The sequence below is a fragment of the Pseudorasbora parva genome, chromosome 7 (assembly GCF_024679245.1).
Source record: "Pseudorasbora parva isolate DD20220531a chromosome 7, ASM2467924v1, whole genome shotgun sequence".
NCBI classification, from domain to species: domain Eukaryota; kingdom Metazoa; phylum Chordata; class Actinopteri; order Cypriniformes; family Gobionidae; genus Pseudorasbora; species Pseudorasbora parva.
Window position 1 is genome coordinate 50,260,637 of NC_090178.1, and position 20,874 is coordinate 50,281,510.

A 20,874-nucleotide genomic window follows, 5' to 3' on the forward strand; every position below is an offset into this window, starting at 1 on the left:
TGACGTAAGCGTGCTCCGGCACGAAAGCTCAAACCCGAAACCGTCGCACCATAATGACGTAAGCGTGCTCCGGCACGAATGCTGAAACCCCAAACCGTCGCACCATAATGACGTAAGCGTGCTCCGGCACGAATGCTGAAACCCCAAACCGTCGCACCATAATGACGTAAGCGTGCTCCGGCACGAATGCTGAAACCCCAAACCGTCGCACCATAATGACGTAAGCGTGCTCCGGCACGAATGCTGAAACCCGAAACCGTCGCACCATAATGACGTAAGCGTGCTCCCGCACGAATGCTGAAACCCGAAACCGTCGCACCATAATGACGTAAGCGTGCTCCGGCACGAATGCTGAAACCCCAAACCGTCGCACCATAATGACGTAAGCGTGCTCCGGCACGAATGCTGAAACCGTCGCACCATAATGACGTAAGCGTGCTCCGGCACGAATGCTGAAACCGCCGCACCATAATGACGTAAGCGTGCTCCGGCACGAATGCTGAAACCCCAAACCGTCGCACCATAATGACGTAAGCGTGCTCCGGCACGAATGCTGAAACCCCAAACCGTCGCACCATAATGACGTAAGCGTGCTCCCGCACGAATGCTGAAACCCCAAACCGTCGCACCATAATGACGTAAGCGTGCTCCGGCACGAATGCTGAAACCCCAAACCGTCGCACCATAATGACGTAAGCGTGCTCCGGCAGGAATGCTGAAACCCCAAACCGTCGCACCATAATGACGTAAGCGTGCTCCGGCACGAATGCCGAAACCCTATGTGAGTGCAGGCCAGAGGGGGAGTGGGGATGGGGGACAATCGTACTCGGGCCCGGTTCATGGCAACCGTGCCTAGTGTGAGTACACCCTAAGAGTTCCTTTCACTGGAACTAAGGGGCCAACCCCTGAAAACAACCCCACAAATTCTCTCACTAATGTGTGTAGAAGCGTCTGCAGGCCGAGAGCTGGAGTTATACACCTGTGGCCATGAAGAGACTGAACACCTGAACTCAGGGATTTAGAGGGGCGGCACAATACTTTCGGCAAGTGTAGAATATTTTTGTGAGAATGGGTTTCCCTTGAAAAACATTTAAAATCTAAAAATATAGTCTTTTGATATTTTGTGGAAACACAAAACAAGATTATTTTTCTCACCCCATTGGCAGATCATTTATCTTATTTTAAGCAAAAACTCTCTTCATTTTGAGTTATTTTCCCCAAAACAAGACAATAATTTGTACTTGTCTAGTAAATGTTTCTTAATGTAAGAATTTTTTGATATTTTGGCTAGAAACAAGACAAAAATACTGAGTAAGAAGAGCATTTTTTGCAGTGTAGTCAATTGCCTCCAACATATAATTTTAGGATTACGGCTATTTTCAGAGACTCCGGATGACTTGTAGGAGTCGGACAGTGAACTCCTGCAGATTCTCAGCTCAGAGCTCGCGGAGCCGAGGAATGTGAGAGTGTTTGCGGGCGGTTTCTTACTGAGCTGCTGGAACCACCACACTATCCTGCCAAACACCAGACAGATCGGCTTGTGTAATCTCCTTAGACTTCCCCTGCTGTGCCGCTGCCACGAGGCTGGTCTAATTCATTAATGCAATTAAACACATCTGTCGACAGCTCGGCCATCAACACGTTTTTGCTTTGCACTTTCTTGTCTCTTTTAACGAGAGCTACTTGGAAATGTATCTCATTTCCATCCCTCAATATTTAGGATGGAACATGTCCCAGTTTTTACAGTGTAATTGGAGGGAACTAACAGCATGTGTGTGCAGGCTGGTGTTTTTCACTGCACGCTGGGAAAAGAGAGAAAGAAGATATTTGTTTTAGGTTCTTTAAGATACCTCTTTTCTGGAAAACTACTGACTATCTTGATTAAACTGAGGAATTACTATATGGCCTATGCAAAATCATAACTCAAACTCACACAATCAAAATCTCAGTCACTGGGAAAGCAGAAAAAGGCCTCAGACTGTGGGAAGCCGGAGCGAGCGGTGTGTGATGAGGAACATGCGTTAGTCCTGGATGCTCTGATAGCACATGCAGTGCGGTTTACAGCCCGCTGCACAGCTGGCCTCTGGAAAACTAGATTTTACTGTTCATTGCTTCCTTTTAACAAACTTAAAGGTATCTTGTTAAAAATGACACAAAAGCTACTTTTGTTGAAGGCCAAACTCTCAACCTCATCTGAAGCCGACCTCTCGCTGCGCTTATTTTACTGCAGTAATGTGTGAGCGTGGGGGATTGGCACTTTCAGCATTTGGTAACTCTATGAGTTAGGAAGAATTCAGGTCCACACAGCAAAAAGATGCTCTTATTTAGAATTTTCTTGTTTCCAGTCCAAATGTCTAAATATTCTTAAATCAAGATGCATTTACTAGATCAGTAAAATTACATCTTTCTTGTTTTTTGGGGGAAAATATCAAAATGAAGTGTTTTCCAAACAGAATTAAGATTATTTTTCTCACCCCATTGGCAGATCATTTTGCCTGTTTTAAGCAAAAACTCACTTCATTTAGATTTGTTTTTCTAGAAAACAACAAAATAAATCATGTAATTTTACTTATCTAGTAAATGCATCTTGATTTTAGATATTTTGACTGGAAGCAAGACAAAAATACTATAATAAAAGTGTTTTTTTGCCGTGTTTAAAATGGTGAAATTCACCAAAAGACGACCACTTTAGGGCACTATTAATCTTGGAATTTATCATGGAAATAGGTTATCAAATGCACTTATTTTGTCTTTTGCAAGCATTCATAATGCATTTGACTCAAAAAATCTGAGGAGCCAGGTGCCTCTTCGGCTCGAAACGCCTCTGTTCGAGATATAAAGAGATTTTTAAGACTCTTTTATAACTCAGGTAGCTTTAAAGGGCCATTGTTACACTTATGATACTTAGATATTATATTCGTCACAATCTGAATAAGGAAGACAACACTATTAACATTAATACACTAAACAACAGAAAGATACAATAAAGGGAAACACTCAGAAAAGTGTGGGTCAACACAAACACCAGACAGAACTGAGGGCAATATACTGAGCAAACTCAACGAACAGAACGAGGGTCAGGTGGATCGAATCAATCAAACAATGAGCTGATATAACAACCAATGAAACCATTCCAGAAACTAGCAACAGGAACTCAACCAGGAGATCAAAATGAATACAACCCCTTTTATTTTCATGCTTGTTAGGGTGTGTGTGTTGTGAGTTTGGAGTCAGTAGTGAGTCTCGTCTCTTGTAGTGCTATTTAATCTGAGTATGTGAGAACATGGACATAATGAGAGATTAATGAGGCAGCTCAAAAACGGACATCAGCTTCCCTCTCATCTCTGCTATCTGATAGAACACCAGCGGTATAACGGAAACCATATGATGAATGCTAAATATAGAGCCAATAAAGTGTTTAACATTACACACATCAGCATTTACAGGTCATTTTTACAGGCCCTCATTATAAACTCTCCATAGAGATTTGAGTTTCTGCTTTCTTTCACTTACCAACCTGAAACGACTCAACATTGGTCACCTATCGGACTGTGTTTGCTAACGCTCACCAATTAAGGCTGGAAGATCAGCGCTCTTCAATTGAACCTGGGACACTTTCCTGCAGAAGTCAGGTCTAAAGGCTTCAACATCCAAGAAAAAAGTTCTCGTTCCCAGGGCTGTAAGAACAAAATGACGTCATGTTCTCTCAGCCCAGGTTTGGGAGTTCTCGCAGCTTGTTCTCGACACTTCGCCTGAGCAGAGCTTTTTTCTTGCGGGTGTCCGAGAACTATTGCGTGATTGGTCATACATTTAAAGTGGGCGTGGTTACTGCGGAGAAACGCAGCTGATCGGCACCTGCTTTCTCGTGAAGTATGGAATGTACTGACAAAAAACTAACTTTATTCTTGTTCTTGCCACCTCGAGAAAACAAACTAATTTCTTTGTTCTTCCAGAGTATGTTTCAATCTTAACCCCACACCTGATGGAGTTTAATAAGATTATCCTGTAAGTTTCAGAGCTGAAAACTTCCTTTTTATTCAAAGAAAAGCTTTTACAGACACCAGGTCCAGAAAACGATCGCGCGACAAAACACACTCTACAGCAGAATGGCTAATTCAGTAGCCCCGCCCACGGACTCATCTAATCCAGTAGCCCTGCCCACGGACTCATCTAATCCAGTAGCCCCGCCCACAGACTCGTCTAATTCAGTAGCCCCGCCCACGGACTCATCTAATCCAGTAGCCCCGCCCACAGACTCGTCTAATTCAGTAGCCCCGCCCAACTGAACCATTAGATATGACAGGAGTTTAAGCTCATTAAATATGCAAATTGTATCCAATCCTAGCCGTGGCCGTTTACTTCCAAGTCTCCAGTGACACGCCCATCAGAACCCAGCGTTCAGGAGAGAGCCTCAAAACCAATGTAGACAATAGCCTATTACTGATGAGTTATGATGTTTCTGAATGTAAAAACCACACAAACGTCATTAGTTGACCTCAGACAACAGGATAAAAAAAGAAAAAGCCAGTTCATTACACCCTTAAATAGTCTCTGAAGTTGTTTTCCAAAAGTTGTCTGGAACAACAAAATGAAGGGGGAAGAAAATGCCAAACAGAAAAAAATAAATGTGTAAAATACAGCAGGAAACAACTGGAAACAGATGCACTGAGGCACTTCAAATCAAATCAAAAATAAAAAAAGTATGAAGCATGTCTATAAATCTGACTGGATGTCAGCCTGATGTAGTTTATAAAACACATATAGTCTGTTTCCTTTCCCAGCATTACTGTCACTGATTTATGCACAGTGAGAGAAACATCGGATCATCCGCTCATCCGATCAAGAGCCAGGTCTTTGAGGCTGGCATTAACTTAATTTACACACGTATCTGGATAATGCATGAATTATGAAAACTCTTATAACTGCAGGGCTGTGGGAGGTTTGTGCAGTTTGAGGCGATCTTTTAAATTGGTTGTCCATGTTAACCAATAGAATAATAAACAATAATCAATGTTAACCTCTGAGCAGTTGGCATCAAAACCATAAAATAAATGAATAGCTATGATTACTATGATTAAGCTACGATTGGTCATATTGCAATTTTTACGTGTGCAGTTCCTTAAACTGTGTCCTAACCAGACGTGATGGGATGAGAATCCAGTGACGAGCAGTTTCTGTCTACAGCAGATGTGGCAATAGTGTGTGGGCGGAGTCTCTCTGCAACGCACTGCACTCACAACCAAATCAATCAAAAACCACAGCCAATCAGAAGAGCGTGTGGGCGGAGTCTCTCTGCAACGCACTGCACTCACAACCAAATCAATCAAAAACCACAGCCAATCAGAAGAGCGTGTGGGCGGAGTCTCTCTGCAACGCACTGCACTCACAACCAAATCAATCAAAAACCACAGCCAATCAGAAGAGCGTGTGGGCGGAGTCTCTCTGCAACGCACTGCACTCACAACCAAATCAATCAAAAACCACAGCCAATCAGAAGAGCGTGTGGGCGGAGTCTCTCTGCAACGCACTGCACTTGCAACCAAATCAAACAAACACCACAGCCAATCAGAAGAGCGTGTGGGCGGAGTCTCTCTGCATGTCAGTGATGGAGAGCTGTGAGTGATCTCCATTAATTCACGTGTGTAATATTTCAATGTTTCAATATTTTAAAGCATTAAATCAGTTTTGAATTGCCTATCATTATATTTGAAATTGATTATCAACTGAAACAAACAAATCTCATAATGTTTCAAGATTAGGATTTGTAATCGATGCATCAGTCGGTGGGAGTCTGTGGGCGGGGCTACTGAATCAGACGAGTCTGTGGGCGGGGCTACTGAATTAGATTAATCGGTGGGCGGGGCTACTGAATCAGACGAGTCTGTGGGCGGGGCTACTGAATTAGATGAGTCGGTGGGCGGGGCTACTGAATTAGATGAGTCTGTGGGCAGGGCTACTGAATTAGATGAGTCGGTGGGCAGGGCTACTGAATTCGATGAGTCGGTCGGCGGGGCTACTGAATTAGATGAGTCGGTGGGCGGGGCTACTGAATTAGATGAGTCTGTGGGCAGGGCTACTGGATTAGATGAGTCTATGGGCGGGGCTACTGAATTAGACGAGTCGGTGGGCGGGGCTACTGAATCAGACGAGTCTGTGGGCGGGGCTACTGAATTAGATGAGTCGGTGGGTGGGGCTACTGAATTAGATGAGTCTGTGGGCGGGGCTACTGAATTAGATGAGTCGGTGGGCAGGGCTACTGAATTAGATGAGTCGGTGGGCGGGGCTACTGAATTAGATGAGTCGGTGGGCGGGGCTACTGAATTAGATGAGTCGGTGGGCGGGGCTACTGAATTAGATGAGTCTGTGGGCAGGGCTACTGGATTAGATGAGTCTATGGGCGGGGCTACTGAATTAGACGAGTCGGTGGGCGGGGCTACTGAATTAGACGAGTCGGTGGGCGGGGCTACTGAATTTGATGAGTCTGTGGGCGGGGCTACTGAATTAGACGAGTCGGTGGGCGGGGCTACTGAATTTGATGAGTCTGTGGGCGGGGCTACTGAATTAGACGAGTCTGTGGGCGGGGCTACTGGATTAGATGAGTCGGTGGGCGGGGCTACTGGATTAGATGAGTCAGTGGACGTGGCTGCTGGATTAGACAAGTCTGTGGGCAGGGCTACTGGATTAGGTGAGTCGGTGGGCGGGGCTACTGGATTAGATGAGTCAGTGGGCGGGGCTACTGGATTAGATGAGTCGGTGGGCGGGGCTACTGGATTAGATGAGTCAGTGGACGTGGCTGCTGGATTAGATGAGTCAGTGGGCAGGGCTACTGGATTAGATGAGTCGGTGGGCGGGGCTACTGGATTAGATGAGTCGGTGGGTAGGGCTACTGGATTAGATGAGTCGGTGGGCGGGGCTACTGGATTAGATGAGTCAGTGGGCAGGGCTACTGGATTAGATGAGTCGGTGGGCGGGGCTACTGGATTAGATGAGTCAGTGGACGTGGCTGCTGGATTAGATGAGTCAGTGGGCAGGGCTACTGGATTAGGTGAGTCGGTGGGCGGGGCTACTGGATTAGATGAGTCAGTGGGCGGGGCTACTGGATTAGATGAGTCGGTGGGCGGGGCTACTGGATTAGACGCGCTGTAGAGGCGGTGTTTCGTTGCGCACTGACGTCAGTATGAAGCACAGGACCGTTTTCTGGGCCTGGTATCTATAAAAGCATTTCTTTGACTAATAAGGACGTTTTCAGCTCTGAAATTTACAGGATAATCTTATATTACCATGATCTTTAATATATCAAAAGCTCAAGGGAAAGGTGATTTCTCAATTCATCCCCCCTTTAACAAGCAAGCTATATTATGTGCATGTGTGTTGTCTCGTCAATGAAAATAATATATAGAGAACAAGAAAACATACAAAAATGGTTAGGCAAAACAATGCAGTCCACGACTGTCGGTTGAGCCCCTGTGAATGAGAATTTATTAGCCAACAACGCATGTTCATGAATATATTGTGTGTCTAGCGGGTAATCTGATGTGTGAACTGTGGAGTTGTGTTTGAAGAGATGAAAGGCACATGAAAGAGTGGCTTGTGTCTCGATGGACATCAGAGCCCAGGTTTGAGTGCTTTCAGCTGTATCAGATATCCTCAGTCTAAACGTGTGTATGTGGTTAGGGGACTGTGTGTTTAATAACTGAGGCACATGTCTGAGCAGATCCGCCTCTTCACAGACAAAGACAACAAACCGATGGGCTTCAGGGTTTGTCCAACATTTGAGGTGCACAGCTGAGAATATCTCTTATCAGGTCTTAGACCTAGATGAGTTCAGTATCTGGGAAACTGAGCAATTGCTAACTTTTCCAAATATTGTCTAAAGAACAACATTACAATTCCAGTTTATGGCCCTCTTCAATTTCATTCAGTTTTCATGTTTTTTTTTGTCAGAAAAAAACATTGTCTGCTGTGACAGGAATTGCAGTTCCTGTCCTCTCTAGCTTCCACTCCAACACTTTCTGCTTAAGTTAAGATTTGTGCTTGTATATTGTTCATATATTTGGGGCGAGTTTGCAGAACATGAGATAATCTCTTATCAGTTCTTCATTGTAACTGTGGGAAGAAATATTAACAACCCAGACTCACCAGAAAACAATGCCTGTGGCAATATTTTGGCTATATATATATATATACACACTCACCTAGAGGATTTTTAGGAACACCTGTTCAATTTCTCATTAATGCAATCATCTAATCAGCCAATCACATGGCAGTTCTTCAGTGCATTTAGGGGTGTGGTCCTGGTCAAGACAATCTCCTGAACTCCAAACTGAATGTCAGAATGGGAAAGAACGGTGATTTAAGCCGTTTTGAGCGTGGCATGGTTGTTGGTGCCAGACGGGCCGGTCTGAGTATTTCACAATCTGCTCAGTTACTGGGATTTACACACACAACCATTTCTAGGGTTTACAGAGAATGGTGTGAAAAGGGAAGAGCATCCAGTATGCAGCAGTACTGTGGGAGAAAATGCCTTATTGATGCTCGAGGTCAGAGGAGAATGGGCCGACTGATTCAAGCTGATAGAAGAGCAACTTTGACTGAAATAACCACTCGTTACAACCGAGGTATGCAGCAAAGCATTTGTGAAGCCACAACACACACAACCTTGAGGCGGATGGGCTACACCAGCAGAAGACCCCACCGGGTACCACTCATCTCCACTACAAACAGGAAAAAGAGGCGACAATTTGCACAAGCTCACCAAAATCGGACAGCTGAAGACTGGAGAAATGTTGCCTGGTCTGATGAGTCTCGATTTCTGTTGAGACATTCAGATGGTAGAGTCAGAATTTGGCGTAAACAGAATGAGAACATGGATCCATCATGCCTTGATCCCACTGTGCAGGCTGGTGGTGGTGGTGTAATGGTGTGGGGGATGTTTTCTTGGCACACTTTAGGCCCTTAGTGCCAATTGGGCATCGTTTAAATGCCACGGCCTACCTGAGCATTGTTTCTGACCATGCCCATCCCTTTATGACCACCATGTCCCCATCCTCTGATGGCTACTTCCAGCAGGATAATGCACCATGTCACAAAGCTCCAATCATTTCAAATTGGTTTCTTGAACATGCCAATGAGTTGACTGAACTAAAATGGCCGCCACAGTCTTTAAGCCTTTAAGCCTTTATCTATCGCTGCTAAATGTTGAGAATGAATGCTGAAAGGGTTAGTTCAGCCAAAAATGAAACCAAGCCTATGATTTACTCACCCTCAGGTCATTATAGGTGTTTATGACATTCTTCTGTCAGACAAATACAATCAGAGTTATATTTAAAAAGTCCAGGCTAACGTTAATCCCAGCAGTAGTTGGAGCTGTTTCTGAAGTCCATTAAATGCAGCTGTCCGTCAAATAACGTGCTCCACACGGCTCCGATGGGTTAATAGAGCCTTCTGATTCCAATCGATGCGTTTGTGTCAGAAAAATATCCATATTTAAAACTTTATAAAGGAAACCCGCCTTGAAGTCTTCCATTGTAACCCACGGCTGTTTAAGCCACAAGATGGCGCCAGCGTTAAGCACAGAAGTAGAACCGGTCAAGATAACTCGCAGTACCCGGATGAGCGGGTGTTATCTGGGAATAACATACCGCTGGAATGAGCGATTGACCAATCAGAATCAAGTATTTCACAGAGCCTTGTAATAAGTATATATATATGTTGCTTCAAAGTGAAACGTCCGGTAAGTGTCACTAAAAGTGCATTTAGTTTAATTCTAAGCAGTTAAATGTGAAATTAGCCAACTTCTTACTATGTTGTATTTTGGAAATGAAATGTCCGGTGAAAGAAGCTACAAGGTTGTCATGTTTGACTAAACCCTGCACTGATCAGTAAAATGACATGAGATATTTTTTCTTGTTTTGTTGAAAATAAAATCTAAATGAAGAGAGTTTTTGCTTAAAACAGGCAAAATGATCTGCCAATGGGGTGAGAAAAATAATCTGATTTCTGATTGAAATCTTGTTTCTTGTTTCCGTCCCAATCAGAAATAAGATTATTTCTCTCACCCCATTGGCAGATCATTTTGCCTGTTTTAAGCAAAAACTCACTTCATTTAGATATTCTTCACCAGAAAACAAGAAAGAACTTTTGCTTGTCTAATGCTTCTTACTGTAAGAATTTTTTGATGTTTGGACTTAAAACAAGACAAAAATACTAAGTAAGAAAAGCATTTTTTGCAGTGCATTTTGCCAGACCTATTTCTTTAACCCAAAATCAGGCGTAAATGTTCAGCACTTCTGACGCGTGTCTAAAGCTTCATGAGTTTTCCTCTTTGCTTTTTTAAGCAGCACGCAACTCTGCCGTCATTATGGTAAGCCCCGACCACCGACTTTACACACGATGTGATTGGCCTGACCAGAGTTTGGTTTTAATGTAGTCAGAGGCTGAAAACAGAGACATTTTTTGAATAAAAGAGCTCAACAAAACGTGATATTCTGCTGTAGAACACGCAGTTGTGTTACGGCACACCGGTGGATTATACGCATCAGGAATTCAAACAGTCCAAAGCACTTACACACAAACTAGTCAATAATTACTGCCAATTTCACACATTCCAGCACTGATGAGATTTACATACCAGAGGACATGAATGAGGCTTCTTCTGTTCTTTTATGTTGGGTATTACCTTAATTAAACTGGATTTAGGCAATTTAGTGATTTACACGGTGCGTGTGTGTGTGTGTGTGTGTGTGTGTGTGTGTGTGTGTGTGTGTGTGTGTGTGTGTGACATATGAGGACTCAAATGTGTATAATGCCATGGGTATGACACAGGTATTACAGGAGAGGGTGAAATATGAGGACATTACCCATGGCCCCACTTTACAAAAGGTTTATAAATCACACAGGAGGAGTTTTTATGAGAAAGTAAAAATGCAGAATGTTTCCTGTGATGGGTAGGTTTAGGGGCAGTGTGTGTGTGTGTGTGTGTGTGTGTGTGTGTGTGTGTGTGTGTGAGACGCTCATTAACAGTCTGCGAGGATTAAACAAATGAAGGCCTGTGCTGCTGAGCTGCTGAAACATAAACAGCAGTGTGTCCACACACACCAGCCGAGCTGATTTACTCCTTTCTTGGTTGCCTTTTAGCAGATGTCTATGAGTTAGCAGCACCGGTGATCAGCGCTCAGTGTTCCAGCCGCACCTGAGGGTTTCTGAGAGTTTCTAAAGGGTTTCTGAACGTTTCTCAGGGTTTCTAAAGGGGTTCTGAGAATTTCTAAGGGTTTCTAAAAGTTTCTGAAAGTTTCTAAGGGTTTCTAACGGGTTCCTGAGAGTTTCTGAAAGTTACTAATGGTTTCTAAAAGTTTCTGAGGGTTTGTAAAGGGTTTCTGAGAGTTTCTGAGGGTTTCTGAACGTTTCTGAGGGTTTGTAAACGTTTCTGAGGGTTTCTAAAGGGTTTCTGAGAGTTTCTGAACGTTTCTGAGGGTTTCTAAACGTTTCTGAGGGTTTCTAAGGGTTTTTGAGAGTTTCTAAAGGGTTTCTGAGAGTTTCTGAGGGTTTCTGAGAGTTTCTAAAGGGTTTCTGAGGGTTTCTAAGGGTTTCTGAGAGTTTCTAAAGGGTTTCTGAGAGTTTCTAAAGGGTTTCTAAGAGTTTCTAAAGGGTTTCTGATGGTTTCCAAGGGTTTCTGAGGGTTTCTAAGAGGTTTCTGAGGGTTTCTGAGAGTTTGTGATGGTTTCTAAAGGGTTTCTGTTAGTTTCTGATGGTTTCTAAAGGGTTTCTGAGAGTTTCTAAAGGGTTTCGGAGGGTTTCTGAGAGTTTCTAAAGAGTTTCTGAGGGTTTCTGAGAGATTCTAAAGGGTTTCTGAGAGTTTCTGAAAGTTTCTGAGGGTTTCTAAAGGGTTTCTGAGAGTTTCTGATGGTTTCTAAAGGGTTTCTGGGAGTTTCTAAAGGGTTTCTGAGGGTTTCTAAAGGGTTTCTGAGAGTTTCTGAGGGTTTCTGAGAGTTTCTGAGGGTTTCTGAGAGTTTCTAAAGGGTTTCTGATGGTTTCTAAGGGTTTTTGAGAGTTTCTAAAGGGTTTCTGAGAGTTTCTAAGGGTTTCTGAGAGTTTCTAAAGGGTTTCTGAGAGTTTCTAAAGGGTTTCTAAGGGTTTCTGAGAGTTTCTAACAGGTTTCTGATGGTTTCCAAGAGGTTTCTAAAGAGTTTCTGAGGGTTTCTGAGAGATTCTAAAGGGTTTCTGAGAGTTTCTGGAAGTTTCTGAGGGTTTCTAAAGGGTTTCTGAGAGTTTCTGATGGTTTCTAAAGGGTTTCTGGGAGTTTCTAAAGGGTTTCTGAGGGTTTCTGAGAGTTTCTAAAGGGTTTCTGAGAGTTTCTAAAGGGTTTATGAGAGCTTCTGAGGGTTTCTAAAGGGTTTCTGAGAGTTTCTAAAGGGTTTCTGAGAGTTTCTAAAGGGTTTCCGAGGGTTTCCAAGGGTTTCTGAGAGTTTCTGAGGGTTTCTGAGTGTTTTTGAGGGTTTCTAAAGGGTTTCCGAGGGTTTCTGAGCCGTGTTTCTGAGGGTTTCTTCAGGTCTTACCTGGCTTGCTCTTGCCTCTCTTGGACGGCTGTTTCTTTTTGATGAACTTAGCTGAGTCCTGCTGCAGCGCTGCTTCCTCCTCCAGCTCAACGATTGGCTCAGGGATGGACTCACAACCCACTGCAGAACAACACAGACACTCAGCACTGATGCATACATGTCTAAATGATCAACATGATCCTAAAAACTAGGCATGGCACAATGCTCAGTATAATATTGAACCATTTGGTACGGCATTCACGGTTCAATACGTGCTTGTGAATTGCTCAGTTAATTTCGGCTGTGTTTGAGTCTACACGCTGATATGAGCAAATATCCAATCATATGCAGTAAATTTAGGGGGTGTTTAGCCACGCTTTAACTGCTGGAGTCAACTGCTGATAAAAGCACCACACTTTACATGAAGCTTCTTTAGGGCCTCCTGAATGATTTCAGCCTAGGAGCTCAGCTGAAATATTGAAATTTAGTGTCAAATCACTTAAAAAACAATATTCATGAGAAAAGTGTTTTTGTTTTTTTCCTCTCCAATAAAACTTTTAGGGTAATGGCCTTTTAAGACCACTGAATAAGCCTCCTTTTGAAAATTTGTGCTCAGGTCAGTAGATATTTAAAATTATAAGTGTAAAAAAGAGACACATTATACCTAAAAACTTTTTAAAAAAGCCTTGTATAACAGGCGGAATTATTAAAAAAGGCAGCAAAAATGTTTAAAGCTGCCGTCTGTAACTTTTTGAGCTCTAGTGGTTAATAAACAGAGCTACATGCGTCTTGCGGAAGAACATTGCAGCCGGAGCTACTCCTCTCTGTTTATGTCTATGACGGATCATGCAGGGACCTTTTCCACCAGAATGAACCGGTACTAGTTCAGAGCCAGTGCTAGAGCCAGTTCGTAGTTAGAATGTGGAGCCTTTAAAGGTCCCATGGCATGACATTTTCATTTTATGAGGTTTTTAACAAGGCCCTTTCACACCGGACGTGTAACGAAAAAGTGAAACGGATAAGCGAATATTTCACATGCGAATATTTCGCATCAAATCCATTCACATCAGCTGCGACATGAATTTGCGAGGTTTCAGAGCTCCAACACTCCAGAACATTCGCAGCGACAGCTGAGAAAACACGGGCACTTCATCATACAGTGAAGACAAGCATTTCATTTTATTTAAAGGACCGAGAAGAAGGATCTGGGTAGAAAGAACAGAGTCTAAAGGGGAGGATGCTAATCTTGTACAGGATCTAAAACTTTATCATGGCCGGTTTTGCATGTACTTTCTAAAGTCTGTGGGACAATTTGAGGATTTCATTCCGAGACAGCAGCACATCTGACGAGACAAACCACGCACTTCAGGGAATCAATCGATCCGAGCAGATGTTTCCAATCGAGTCACAAATGTGAACATTTCAGTGCCACAGACGTACTGATGGCAACACGTTCACTTTCCATTACCGCGGACACAATGTTTTTTAAAAAAATCAACAATTTATAAAAGGTTAAGTTATTGCTGTCTGTAGCATACAGTGGGCAAACACAGCTGCAGGTGTACAGTCTACAGCTAATCTCATGAGAAATGCCATGCCTGGCAAAGGTTAAAGTTGAGTGAATAACTCGTGACATCAACTGGACATTTCGTCACCTTTGTTTCCTTGTGTGTGATTGGTTGAAGGCGTTTTTGTCGCCGCTGGAGTAAATAAAAAATTGACATCAAAACGAAAAAAATAAATGTTTTTTCGCCGCAGCACATTAGCGTTCGGTGTGAAAGTGCTCATTAAACATACAGCTGATCAAAAAATAAATCCATCGTGCAAATTATTCGCATGTCAAAATCGCGTCCAGTGTGAAAGGGCCTTAACATGAGTTCCCCTAGCCTTAATATTGTCCCGAAGTGGCTAGAAATATTGATCGGTGTAAACCGAGTTCTGGCTCTTTCTCTGCCTTTGAGTAAATGAGCTCAGATGAGCTGATCCTGAATTTTCCTGTTATGACATCATCAGGAAAGGTTTCCTGCCCTTCCTCTGCTTTGCTCATCTCTTAGTAGAGAACGGCTTCAGTTTATCAGCTCAGGCTTTACCATACGGATTCAACAGCACCGCCACAAACAGTGAATAACCGTGTTCATTAATGCCTGATCTGGGATCAGCGAGTTCTGAAGTGTAGATAATCATTCAAGTTCACACACACTTTCTTTCTTAATCGTTTCGTACTGTCTGTCAGTCTGGCCGTCTTGATGCATCAGTGAATCAAGCCAGTGACTAAAACCATCAACTTCACACCGTTTCTGTTAGTAGCATGAAACAAATCTGTTATTTAGATGATTAAACTACAGAGAGCGATCAAAGAACACTGTTTATAATGTTCAGATCGGTCAGTCACGTGTATATCTGCAGTGCACATTTGCCCAAACTGCCGTTATAATGACGCTGCTCATTATGCTCAACAGAAGCTCTTACTGTATTCATGTCGATGTCGTGTTTGCTGTTCGCTGTGGTGAAAGCGTTTTGTGAGAGAAATAACGTTGCAAAATTAACTTGTGTTTATTCAGAGCTCTCAGATACAAACAAAATAAACTCATGCTCTCAAAAAATCGGTACAATAACACTTCCTCAGCAATCTCTCTCTCTCTCTCTCTCTCTCTCTCTCTCTCTCTCTCTCTCTCTCTCTATCGACTGGCTGCAGCTGCTCAGTATAGAAATAATGCCTTTTATTTCTAAATTATAAATTTTTTTTATGTAAAAACCATACAAACAATATAAGTACACCTCAGGAAACATTATAAAATAATCCAAAAATCCATTCCATGGGACCTTTAAGAACTGTTTGCTTTTCCACATGCTGAGAGCCACAACAGAGCCAGGTCTTACGTCACTGTATACGTCTCATCTTTCTCACCAACGCTAACAGGGCAGCGGGGGAAACACACACACACAAACACGCACGCACGCACGCACACACGCACGCACACCTTGTATCCGTGCCGCTTAAGTAACCTAAGGGGTTTTCCTTGCCATTAATGCTGGGATAACACACACGTCTCCTTCCAGTAATAATAATGGCCAGTGCGGTGGATGATATTCAAACCTACCAAGTGTCATCATTTTGGACTGACCTATCGCGAGAGAAAGATAATACGTTTAAGTCGCATAATTGCCGCTATGGAAACACTGTCATTTCGCAATAGTTTTTTATCGACATTTAAGAAATATCGCAAAAGTTTTTCGCAAATCTGTAACGGAAACGCGGCTACTGTCATATGTCAGGCTTTACAGGGGTTATGTTCCTCACAGTGTGTGTGTGCACTCAAACACTGAAGACTAAACACATCAGTGCATCAACTCTTCATGTTCCTCTTCTGAAAGCGGCCGGCGGATCAGGCTGAATTAAGAGCTTGAATTAGTCTCTTACCCACAATCCTTTTGGGGTTTGTTTCCTGTTTTCACACCACATACCCCAATAGACAAATCTTGTGAGACTGCTGACTTTCCTCCAGAAAGATTATCATAATCCTCCTCTAATATTGACCCAGGCTGTTCATATTTCAGATCATAACACAGGTGTATGTGCACCAGCCCCTAAACTAACTAAAGTAGACTTCCTTCAGCTTATTATTATTATTTATTTGTTTTTCATTGTATTGTATATATATATATATATATATATATATATATATATATATATATATATATATATATATATATATATATATATATTCTTTCTATTTTTTTTTACATGTTGAAATAAATAAAATAATTTAAAAATAAATGAAAAAGAATGACTTTTAAAACGCCTAGCATTCCTCATTCTCAGTCGTCATATAGAGTGAATGAGAGAATACGTTATACACTGCAAAAAAATGCTCTTCTTCCTCAGTCATGTTGTCTTGTTTCCAGTCTAAATATCTAACCATTCTTAAATCAAGATGCATTTACTAGATAAGTCATTTTATAATAATATTTTATCACATTATTTTATCTAATGTGTCCAAACTTTTGGCCTGTACTGAACATACAAATAGAAAACAAACAAAAACGTTGCAGGATTTACGATACGGATGACCGTTAAGACGCAGGCTGTGAAAAGGGTCCATTGGCTTTATTTCTCAGTCATCTCGAGAGTCCCCGATCACTGGGTTTGTGTTTGAGAAAGGAGTCCTGTTACGACTGAAGGTTATTAGAGAGATTAGAGGTTAATGGCACAGAAACCCAGTTTGGTGATGGCATGGCCTCCAGAACAGAAGTCTGTAGTGTTGAGAGCAGTAAGGCGGTGTTAATGCGCTACACTCCTACAGGAGGTTCAGACTCTATCAACAACTGAGCTGTTGGTTCTTCTAGATGTTTCCACTTCACATGAACAGCCTTTACAGTGGGTCTAACAGCACAGGAAGCTCAGTCAATATCAAGCTTCACCTCGTCCAGTATCTCGCCGATACTGTAGTAATGTAACCTGCAGTTCCTCCACTGGCCACTAGAGCGGCTCCAGAAGGAGCAGAACCTCACTGAGCTCATGTTAAAATGCCCAACTTTACAGCAGAAAAACACATGTTTACAGTCTGGGACAAATTGTGGTTTTGGTCTATACGGCTAATTTTGACCCTCATGACGGCTGTGAGGGGGTGAATTATTTTATAACTCATTCGTTTACGTTATATAAAGCCTTAAAGGTCTGCATAATTAAGGGCGTGGCCACTTTGAGTGACAGGTGGATTGCCGTTTGTCTGCTGTCTGTTATGCCGAGTACACACTCAGCGATTTTGACTCGCCAACAAGTTTTGCGAAATCGCAGACAATCGGCTGAAGATTATTTTTCTCACCGCATTGGCACATCATTTTGCCTGTTTTAAGCAAAAACTCACTTCATTATGAGATTATTTTCAACAAAACAAGAATAAATATCTCATGTGGTTTTACTGATCTAGTAAATGCATCCTGATTTAAGATTTGTTAGATATTTAGACTGGAAACAAGACAACATGACTGAGGAAGAAGAGCAGTGTGTGCAGTGTATTTGATCATTTGATTGATTTTAATTTTTTGAGGAAGAAACTCATTTTAAATCTGGCTTGACATGAAGAAGCGAGTCAAACACGGACTCATCCATGAACGAACCGTGACCTGATTCACGAGATGATCATAAAGACAGACGAATGAAAGAAAAACATCAGTCCTTCTGATAAGAGAAATATGAACGCTGAAGCATTAGCTCAGAGGCAGGTGCTCGGGACTCGGCAGACAGGAAGACACAAATCACACAGATAAAACCGCCAGGACACAAGTGTGTGTGTGTGTGTGTGTGTGTGTGTGTCCTTGTTTATATTACATTGTGGGGACCAAATGTCACCATAAGGATAGTAAAACCTGAGATCACCAGCCAGCGGTCCCCACTTTTCAAAAGGCTTATAAATCACACAGGAGGAGTTTTTATGAAAAAGTAAAAATGCAGTATGTGTGTGTGTGATGGGTAGGTTTAGGGGCAGTGTGTGTGTGTGTGTGTGTGATGGGTAGGTTTAGGGGCAGTGTGTGTGTGTGTGTGTGTGTGTGTGTGTGTGTGTGTGTGTGTGTGTGTGTGTGTGTGTGTGTGTGTGTGTGTGTGTGTGTGTGTGTGATGGGTAGGTTTAGGGGCAGTGTGTGTGTGTGTGTGTGTGTGATGGGTAGGTTTAGGGGCTGTGTGTGTGTGTGTGTGTGAGTGATGGGTAGGTTTAGGGGCTGTGTGTGTGTGTGTGTGTGTGTGATGGGTAGGTTTAGGGGCAGTGTGTGTGTGTGTGTGTGTGTGTGTGTGTGTGTGTGTGTGTGTGTGTGTGTGTGTGTGTGTGAGGGGTAGGTTTAGGGGCAGCGTGTGTGTGTGTGTGTGTGATGGGTAGGTTTAGGGGCTGTGTGTGTGTGTGTGTGATGGGTAGGTTTAGGGGCTGTGTGTGTGTGTGTGTGTGTGTGTGTGTGTGTTTGTGTGTGTGTGTGATGGGTAGGTTTAGGGGCTGTGTGTGTGTGTGTGTGTGTGTGTGTGTGTGTGTGTGTGTGTGATGGGTAGGTTTAGGGGCAGTGTGTGTGTGTGTGTGTGTGTGTGATGGGTAGGTTTAGGGGCAGCGTGTGTGTGTGTGTGTGTGTGTGTGTGTGTGTGTGTGTGTGTGTGTGTATACGAGTGTCAGAAGTTTGACTTTAAACTTGGAGGAGTGGAGCAACACCTCCTGCAGACGCACGGCATCAGACAAAAGCAATTAAAGCAGGATTCTCCGAGATTAGGCAGCCCTTCTCCTCCACACATCCTGCCATCTGAGCGAGGCTCGTATCTGCACAGCCGGGGCCTGAGACGTCTGGGAGGACAGGCGTCTGATAACAGAGCCATCCAGTTAATCATTCACACATTCCACAGGGATCTGTGCTGCTTTATGTGTCCTCAGGAGATTAAAGCTCGGTCCTGCTCGGCACTACAATAGCATCAGTGTGACGCGAGGACGCGTACTTTACGACCAAAATACCACACTTTTACATTTTCTTCAGGAAATGTATACAAACCTGGCATGGGAACTGCAGTGTGATGGAAGCAGTTATCAGGGGGCTGTAGCGTGTTGTGTTGCTGTGCAAAGGTATTCTGGGTCGTTGCTAGGTGGCTGCTTGCTTAAGTCAAAAAGCCCACAATACACCCTGATGTCTGAATGGCTGGGAGTCAGATGTTTTCTGAAGGCAAGACACTACAGGCAGATCCAGTGTTGATGTTTTACTGCAGCGCTTACATGCAACACACTTTCCAGTTTTAAAACAAAAAATAATTAGCAAAAGAAATGTATTCAAATTAGTGAATTTTTAACCTGAGTATGCCTTGTTTGCATATTTAAACATAACATTTCAGAAAATATAAGGCACAATTAAATGTACTTAAAGCGATTGTTCACAGAAAAATTAAGAGTATCCCATGATTTACTCTCCCTCAGCTCATTCTAGGTGTGTGTGACATTCTGCTTTCAGATGAACACAATCAGAGTTATATGTAAGGGATAATGTCCACCCAGCCGGTTGTTATCGCAGAATAAACCCCGACAGATTGATCAGGATCAGATCTCGCTTCACTCTGAAGGGGTTTATTCTGCGATAACAACCGGCTGGGTGGACATTATCCCGCTTATTACACGCCTACTAGTCTCAAATAAATTACACACTAAATACGTCGTTACAAAGCCCATCTCACTACAGCAGATTTCAGAACAAAGCTTTGAACCGTTATGAATCAGTGAATCGATTCATGATTTGGATCACCAGAGTCAAGCTGCTGAAATCACGTGACTTTGGCGATCCGAATCATGAATCGATTCCCTGACTCATAACGGTTCGAAGCTTTGTTTTGAAATAAAGTAACAATAAACTATAATAAAGTAAGCTGCATTTTATCAATCTCCATTTGAGATGTTCTGCTTAAAGGGTTAGTTCACCCAAAAATGAAAATTATGTCATTAATTACTCTCCCTCATGTCGTTGGACACCTGTAACACCTTCGTTCATCTTCAGAACACAAATGAAGATATTTTTGTTGAAAGCTGACGGCTGAGAAAGGCTTCAGATAGGCCTCCATTGGCATTCAGTACATTCACACTGACCCACTCACAAGACCCATAAAGGCACTAAAGACTTCGTTACAAAGCCCATCTCACTACAGCGGCTCTACAATAATTGTACCAACAAAACTGGCGAGAACAGTTTTTGTGCGCAAAAAAAATCAAAATACTGACTTTATCTGCAAAGTTATTGTCTTCCGTGTCGGTCTCGGACGTGAACCCACGTGATAGCGGCGCTCCTCCTCTTCCGGGTCGGTCTCGGACGTGAACTCAGGTGATAGCGGCGCTCCTCCTCTTCCGGGTCGGTCTCGGACGTGAACTCAGGTGATAGCGGCGCTCCTCCTCTTCCGGGTCGGTCTCGGACGTGAACTCAGGTGATAGCGGCGCTCCTCCTCTTCCGGGTCGGTCTCTGACGTGAACTCAGGCGATAGCGGCGCTCCTCCTCTTCCGGGTCGGTCTCGGACGTGAACTCAGGTGATAGCGGCGCTCCTCCTCTTCCGGGTCGGTCTCTGACGTGAACTCAGGCGATAGCGGCGCTCCTCCTCTTCCGGGTCGGTCTCGGACGTGAACTCACGTGATAGCGGCGCTCCTCCTCTTCCGGGTCGGTCTCGGACGTGAACTCACGTGATAGCGGCGCTCCTCCTCTTCCGGGTCGGTCTCGGACGTGAACTCACGTGATAGCGGCGCTCCTCCTCTTCCGGGTCGGTCTCGGACGTGAACTCACGTGATAGCGGCGCTCCTCTTCCGGGTCGGTCTCGGACGTGAACTCAGGTGATAGCGGCGCT

General features: G+C 43.4%; 1 protein-coding gene across 3 annotated transcripts in view; it reads right to left on the bottom strand.

Annotated features, from left to right (window-relative positions):
• The window catches only part of bbs9 (Bardet-Biedl syndrome 9), a 175,704-nt gene that overhangs the window by 48,174 nt on the left and 106,656 nt on the right, over positions 1-20,874 (bottom strand). For all 3 annotated transcript variants that reach the window (XM_067449415.1, XM_067449413.1, XM_067449414.1), the window contains one exon: positions 12,555-12,674. In XM_067449415.1, coding sequence (XP_067305516.1) covers positions 12,555-12,674 — 120 coding nt within the window. The remainder of the gene's footprint in view (positions 1-12,554; positions 12,675-20,874) is intronic.